General features: G+C 42.5%; 1 protein-coding gene across 1 annotated transcript in view; it reads right to left on the bottom strand.

Moving 5' to 3' along the window:
* Positions 1-7,779, bottom strand: part of FRMD4A (FERM domain containing 4A) — a 397,277-nt gene that overhangs the window by 117,142 nt on the left and 272,356 nt on the right. Inside the window, 2 exon segments of the mRNA XM_027772576.1 lie at positions 1,232-1,254; positions 2,179-2,235. Coding sequence (XP_027628377.1) covers positions 1,232-1,254; positions 2,179-2,235 — 80 coding nt within the window.

The raw sequence follows: 7,779 nt of genomic DNA, 5'->3' as shown, positions 1-7,779 counted from the left end.
GGGATGGCCACACCACAATCCCCTCTCCTTGGTTCTCTCAGAATTTTGGGCATGCACACACATACGCCTGGTGTGTTTGAAGATGCTGGGTCTGGGACTCGAACTGCGGTCAACTACATGGGAGTCCAGTGACGTAACTATTACACCATTTGCTTGTCCCTGTATTTCATTTCTTAATACCAGTGTGTTAATTTCCTACTGGTGGGCCAGAACCACATGCCTCGATGCTTTCCCTTCCTGTACACCTCATTCACTCTTTTTGCCTGTAGCTCTTGAGTCTAAAGAACGAACTGTCCTGAGCTTTTCTCAGGGCAGTTTGATAAGCAGATCCCAGGAGTGTTTTTGAGTAGCCAGTCTGCTGGCAAGTGGTTATGGCCCTCTGCTCTGGGAAGGCTCCGATGATGACCGTGAGGAATTACGTGGCAATTTCAGCCACGTTGGTCGATGGGCAGTGCTGAGTGAAATGAATGACAAGATTCAAGTTTGTAGCTCCTTGTGGCTAGTAAAGCTGTTCACGGATTCCCAGGCACTACGCATGTTTATGTTTCCTCCAAAGCAATACCCCGAGAAAGCAGGAAAGCACAAGTGGGACATTAATGCTGTAACGCCTTCATGAAAGAAACCTTCCTATGAAATAACATTTTGTTCCATAAGGGTCAGGGACTAAACTAAGAGGAAAAAAAGACATCCACATACTTGTTAGGACTGCAGGTTCCCTGTGACCATGTTCCCATTACAGCAGGGATTCCAGGCTTGTGAGACTCTTGAGGAACTTCAAACCTCAGTACAATGGCCATGCATGACACAGGGCTCTGATCTGAGCTTCACAGAAACCTCTAGACTGTCCTTGAGCATATTAATAGATTACTCTTCTCACTGTTACTGTTTCCTCTGCTTGCTCTGTCTGCTTCAATTGACAAATCCAGAGTTGGCTCTCACTAATGTATAACATTTTTTTTTAAAGAATTACTTGTTTAATTTTATTTATTATTAATTTTTAATTTGACCAGAGAAATAGAGAATGCAAGCCACGATGTCCGGGACTTGAACCATGACTGGCCATGTTGGAGTCCAGAACCTTAACCATCATGCCATCTGCCAGCCCCACTAATGTATAATATTAATACACTCTCCTACATAGGATAGGCAGAACAGCTTCTTTTAATAGAAGAGCAACAGATTACATTTTTAAGCTAACCAAACAAAAACCTCCAAACTTTTGGAAACTCACCTAGAAAAATCTCCTTTTGCCTCCTGTAGAAGAAAAAAAATAAATGTTAGTGGAATGTGAATTAATTTGAATGTCAGTCTAGCATTATAGACTATATATTCCCAAATCAAGGTAACGCCCTTGCTGAGTATGCTCAGCTTCCAACTGTTATCATCCTATTTGCTACAGGAATAGAATCAACAAAGAATGCATGTGTTTGCCATTCAAATGTAGGGCACTAAACTTCAGAAAGTTATAAAGGAAGATGATGATTCATAGTGACAAACGCACATTTCCACCCTAGACTTGGTCTAACCTGTTCTAGGTTGAAGATTCTGAATCCAAACGTGTGTCTGGCTAAAAGTGCCTGTGTTTTGTGTCAACTTCTTGTTTTGTTTTGTTCTATAGGTTATTATTTCCCAATTATACCAAAGTTTGGGAGGCAGAGACCATGGTGACTTAAATGAATCTTGCAAAATGCCGTCAACACAGTAGCTGTTCAATTCCTATTTACTGAAGGAATAAATGAATGAAATCATTTCAATTCCTCTTGCAGTTACACATTTATACTTTGGTAGCATCTCTCTCTTTTGTGCAAGTGAATGGACTTTTCCTTGTTTTGCTAGGACTGTAGGAGTTGATTCTTTGGCAATTCATTCTCCTGGCTTTTTTCCCCACTGGGGCAGACAAGGGACCCAGAGTGAAAAACAGGGTCACTGAATGATCATGGACTTTCTCCCAGGCTCAGGTTAAACACGCACTTTTCCTTTACAGAGACACACTATCCCCACATTTTCAAATACTAGAAGGCCCTATTTGCTACTACGGTATCAGTGTCACTTGGAGGACTTTCCAGCCTGTGACTAGAAGAGTTAGGGCATGTGGCTACTGGCCATGCATGGTAAGTTTTATTTCCTCTTTCTTCTGTGGGTGGCCCTGGGAACAGAGAGGAGGGGAGAACACCTTACCTGTAAAATATAGGAAGCCAGTTCAAATACCACTTCGCTGTCAACATCGATGAGCTCCTGAAAGGAAAAAAACAACAAAGAAGATAAGTTCGGTAATTTAACGACTATTTCCTTAGGCTAGCACTACGAAAAGAGGCCTGATTTTCCTTTTCTGTGGAGTCCCCGGAATCTCGAAAACCTAGGATGCCGTGGGTCCCAGAGACAATTGTTCTGAATTACTTGGTCCCAGATGCTACCTGACAGTCTTCTCACAGCTCTTAGGCAGAACAGGCCTGCAGTCCTGCACCTACACCATCTCAAAGGCCTCATCTTCACATTTCCTTCTCTCAAAATTAAAATGAAGGAGTGGGCCAGCTTCCCACTTTTAACAAACCTGTTCATCTTATTAATTATTGGGATATATAATAGCTCCTTGATAACCAATTGCCCAATTGCATTTTTTTTTTCTCCTATAAACTCTGCTTCAGAACTAGTGGCAAGGCTTTCGTGAAACAAATGTTATAATGGGATTGGGACTCTATAAAATAACAAAATAAAATTAAAAACCAAACAGTTCCTCAGTTGTACTAGCCATATGACTTTCATGTGCTCAGCAGTTCAACTTACCAAGTGCTACCACGTTCTCAGGGCACATCTAGAGCATTTTTAACACTGCAGAAAATTCTATGAATCAGCACTAAAACTGAGTCTAAGTTTAAAAACACATCTGTTCTATTAGTTCTTCCTCCAAATTCTTAATTATAATCTAGGGATATGATTTCAAAGAATGTAAACATTTCTTTGTTTTTTTTTGAAAAAAGTCCAATATATATATATATTTATATATATATATATATATTTATATATATATATAAATGACTAGGCTTCGTATTTTTTTTTCCCTAATAGCTTTATGGAGATATAATTGAAACCCACACACAAAAAAAACTGTACATGTGTAATGTAAACAATTCGATGAGTCTGGGCCTATGCGTATACCCACGAGACCATTGGCACAATCCAGGTAGTAGACAGATCCCCTGTAAAAGTATCCCCTCTAAAAGTTTTCCTGTGTTTTTATGTTTTGTGATTAAAAACACTTCATGTTTTGGGACCAGCTGTTGGCATAATGACTATGTTGCTGGACTCCCATGTAGTTGACCATGGTTTGAGTCCTGGACCCGGTGCCTTAAACTCATGCCAGGTGTGTGTGCATGCGTGCCCAAGATCCTGAGAGGAGAATGGAGGAGAAGGGATTGAGCTGTGGACATCCCCCCGGGGGGATTTCTTGCTTTCTGTCTCTGTGTCTTTCTGGAGAGTGCACGTGCCCTATAGCAAAAACCTCTAAAAAAAAAACACTTCATGTTTCTACCCTCTTAATAACCTTTTTTTTTTGGAGAGGTTTTTGCTATAGGGCACGTGCACTCTCCAGAAAGACACAGAGACAGAAAGCAAGAAATCCCCCCGGGGGGATGTCCACAGCTCAATCCCTTCTCCTCCATTCTCCTCTTGGGATCTTGGGCACTCACACACACACAAGCCAGGCCTGAGTTTTAAGCCACTGGGTGTGGGATTCGAACTGCAGACAACTACGTGGGAGTCCAGTGATATAACCATTATGCCGTCTGCTGGTTCTGCCCTCTTAATAAACTTTTAAGTACACAATACACTACTGTTACATTTAGCTCATATGTTAAAACAAAGGGAAACCTGGAGTTCATAAGCATACAAGAATAAAAAATTAATTGATATCACATTTCTGTTGTCAAGTAAAAACACCCATTTTTATTTTTTTCTTCCCCTAATCTCACGAGATCTTTTTTTTTTTTGGAGAGGTTTTCGCTATAGGGTGCGTGCGCTCACCAGACAGACAGAAACATAGAGACAGAAAGCGAGAAATCACCCCCCAGGGGAGACGGTCATGCCGCAATCCCTTCTCCTCCATTCTCCTCTTAGGATCTTGGGCATGCATGCACACGCGCCCAGCATGAGTTTTAGCCACGGGGTCCGGGACGCGAACTACGTGGGAGTCCAGTGACATAGCCATCATGCTAACTGCTGGTTTCCTCACAAGATCTTTTTGTGAGGGACTGCAAGACAGTAAAAGCAAGGAAAGATTTAGAGAAGAGCTAGCCCAGCTCCTTGATTTTCATAAGAACCGAAATCCAAAAACATTAAGGGACTTGTCCAAAGCCACAGGACCTCTGTGGCAGTGATGGGACTGGAAACAACCCCCAGCAGGTCCTGTATGTGACCTCTGTTAGGACTGGCATGCCCCTAAATCAGTAAGAACTCAGCCTCAGTCAACATAGTCTCAGAACCATGCCTATAATTGAAGTTAGTTTAAAAAGAGCTACTTGTCACTAGAATTATAAATCAAACTCGGATTCATCATTTTTCTAATTATTCTGGAGGGCTCCTATAATTTAAACAGTCTCCTGTAACTGAAAAAACACACTGAAGGAAGCCTGCATTTTGTGATGGAGAGATCTCATTTAGGCTCTTTCAGGGCTAGGAATTACAAAGATGGGTAATAATACCTGTCACCGAACCCCCCAAATTTGAGCTGAGAGAACTATTAAGAGCATATGGAAGAATTGGGGACAATCTTTCTGTATGTTTAACCAGCTGAAAGAGGCAAATGGCTGCTGCACTGATGTCAAGTGTCAGTGCTGGGATGTGGAGGAATGTTTGGAATTGTCGTTCTGGGATTACCGGGTCCCATCAGAATGTAAATCATTCAACAATGTACAAATGATTTAACAGAAACACTGTCGAGGGGGTCCACAATAGATCATTTCTGCTCTCGCTGTGTTGGTTTCCCTGCCCACCAACTGGCTCCCTGAATGTGCCAGTGGGTGCTGGTTAGCGTGTTGGCATGCGTGTGCTTTTCTGTCAAACATTTACACCTATGTTGCAGCTAATGGTCCACAGCGGGCTAATAGTTAACAACTGTCAGGAGGCTTATCTAATGTGCAATGCAAACCAACCAGCCAAAACAACCCCTCCAAGTGTGAGTGTAGCTTTGAGTTCCCCATTTGATTCATCTGCTTCCTGAAAATACCTTTTATCAGTGTGGAGGAGCAGAAGTGGGACAAAAGAAGAAAAGTCTTTTATTTTATTTTATAGTATGGCTGGTGGATAGCAACTCTAATGTACTATTATACATTCTAAAGCCACCAAAATGCACCATTAAATGTGTAACCTGATTTCTCCAAGTTCTCTCTCACTAAGTTGTCCTCTAGTTAAGTGGGAACTAAATTTTCTTTTTTTTTCTTTCCTTTTTCTTTTTTTTTTTTTGCTTGAGTGTGTGCATTTACTAGAGAGAGACAGAGAGAAGGAAAGTGAGAAATCACTCCCTGGGGGAATGACTACCCACAATCCCTTCTTCTCCATTTTCCAATTGGGATTTTGGGCTTGCACACACACGTGTCTGGCATGATTTTCAAGTTGTCCAGCCTGGGACTTGAACCGTGGTTAGCCATGTGGTAATCCAGAGCCTTAACTACCATACCACCTCTGGCCCCAGGAACTATTATTTTTAACTGGGGTGAGTTTTCACTTTCTCTGATCTTCACTAACTCTCAGCGAAGACATTAAAAGCAACAAGTCAAAATGTGGTCAGTAAGGGGAAAAGATTAGAGTAAGGGGGCTCAAACATTGCACATACTTGCAAAATCTGACAGAAAAAAAGGTATTACTTGTCATCATTTCTCCTTAATATTGATTGCATTCAAAAGTCATCTCATTGGACATTCTCAGGGGAGTCAACAGAGGGATCTAAAGAGTGTGTCTAAGCGCTGATCTAGGGGTGGTGGGAAGAGGGGTTCCTGACTGTGAATTCATATCCTCGCAGTCTTTGCTCAATTCCCTGCTGTCTCTTGTTCATATCACCTTTCCCCCTTGTATACCTCACCCTCCCAGGTGATTTCAAGATTCCACAGAGCTCTGTGATGAAACAGAGCTCTAGACTTTCTGCCCACTCCATGAATTTCCCATTGTACTTCACAATCTGAAAGCTGAGTTCGCATAGAGGAATTCACAGATGTTTCCAGGGATCTTCCCATCAGAAATGTGCTGTCCTATATTGTAACACGAAAAGGTCTCTCATCAGACTTCTCTGGCAATCCAGAGGCCACTACGAATGCATGCAAAAATCTCATCCTTCGCCGGGGCACTGAGTTTTCTTTTAATTGGAGAAAAAAAAAAAGTGGGAGAGGGAGCCAAAGAAATCTCTATGAGGAAGACGTCTGTGTGATTTCCACAGGGCCACGTGCAGAGACTGGTGGTCTCATCCCTCTGTGCTCATCTGCCCATGGCTCTGTAGGGAGGTCCAGTGCTCTGAGAGTCATCTGAAGAGGTGTTCGATAGGATTGTTTTCTGAGCTAGAATCTTGCCTGGGGAATCTTGGACGGTCTGGTGGACATGTCATACTTTTATCCTGAGACTCACTGGTAAGAGGGAGATGCTGGCAGAAAAAACTCCACTGTCTTTTGGTAACTGTGGCCATTGGGCATTCACTTTGGGCATCTGTTTTCCTTACTGCTGAATAGTGCTTGCTGCTTTCTTTGATCTTTGAAAAATGGTACGGAAAGACAAAACGTGACCATCTGCAGGTGTGTGCATGTGTGCTCCAGTGGGGTGGGGAAGGTGGCCCCGCTTCCTCCCACTTAGCATCGTTTGATCCTAGGTGATTGAGCGGCTGAAGGAAGAGGCCCGAGGTCATTCATCAGCAGCAATAATGGTTGACAAGATTCTCAGGAGGATTTCCATCTGAGGGTCTCCAACTCTTCCAGACAAAGAGCCCCTTGAGAACCCCACATGGCAGGTGTTGTGGATGTTCTCCAAAAGTTTCAAGATCCAGAAGACCTCTTTTGCTCAGGGGGACTTGGTGGTGGTCTTTACATGCAATGGAGAAGCATAATGATAAACATCTCTCCATGGTCAAGAATTACATAAATCCCAGCATTCATGTAAGATTAATGAGATAAATTACCTTATGGAATGTGATTAACAACCACATGGGAGATTGAGATTTCCATGAGGATTTTTGTGAAGTCCATCCAGGATCACCTGCAGGACTGGCCCAAGGGATTTTCTAATGAATCCTCATCAGCTGTGACCGTTGTTCTGACCCACTAAAGTCTAATTACCTTGTCATCCTCCTTAAGGTCATTTCTACTTTCACCTGACAGTTCTGGATTCCAGCCCAACTCCAGTAGCTTGGGGACATTGACTAAATCACTTGACTTCCTTGAGTTTTATTTTCCTTACCAATAAAATGGGGATCATTTCTTTTATAATTACTGGATTGTTGGGAAAGTCATGACACATTTTTGCATAGAAAAATATATCATGGGACCAGCAGATGGTATAATGGACTCCCACATAGTTGACCATGGTTTGAGTGCTGAACCCGGGGGCTTAAAACTCAACACTGGCACGTGTGCAATAGTGCCCAAAATCCTAGAGGAGAAAGGAGGAGAAGGGATTGTGGTGTGGCCACCCCACTCGGGGAGAAGGGGTGATTTCTTGCTTTCTTTCTGTCTCTCCAATAAGTGAACATGCCCTACAGCAAAAATTCCTCTTTAAAAAAAAAAAAAAAAGTCATGACTTTCCCTA

The sequence above is a fragment of the Tupaia chinensis genome, unplaced genomic scaffold, assembly GCF_000334495.1.
Source record: "Tupaia chinensis unplaced genomic scaffold, TupChi_1.0 Scaffold000285_1, whole genome shotgun sequence".
Taxonomy (NCBI): domain Eukaryota; kingdom Metazoa; phylum Chordata; class Mammalia; order Scandentia; family Tupaiidae; genus Tupaia; species Tupaia belangeri.
This window is presented reverse-complemented; position numbering and strand designations above follow the sequence as displayed.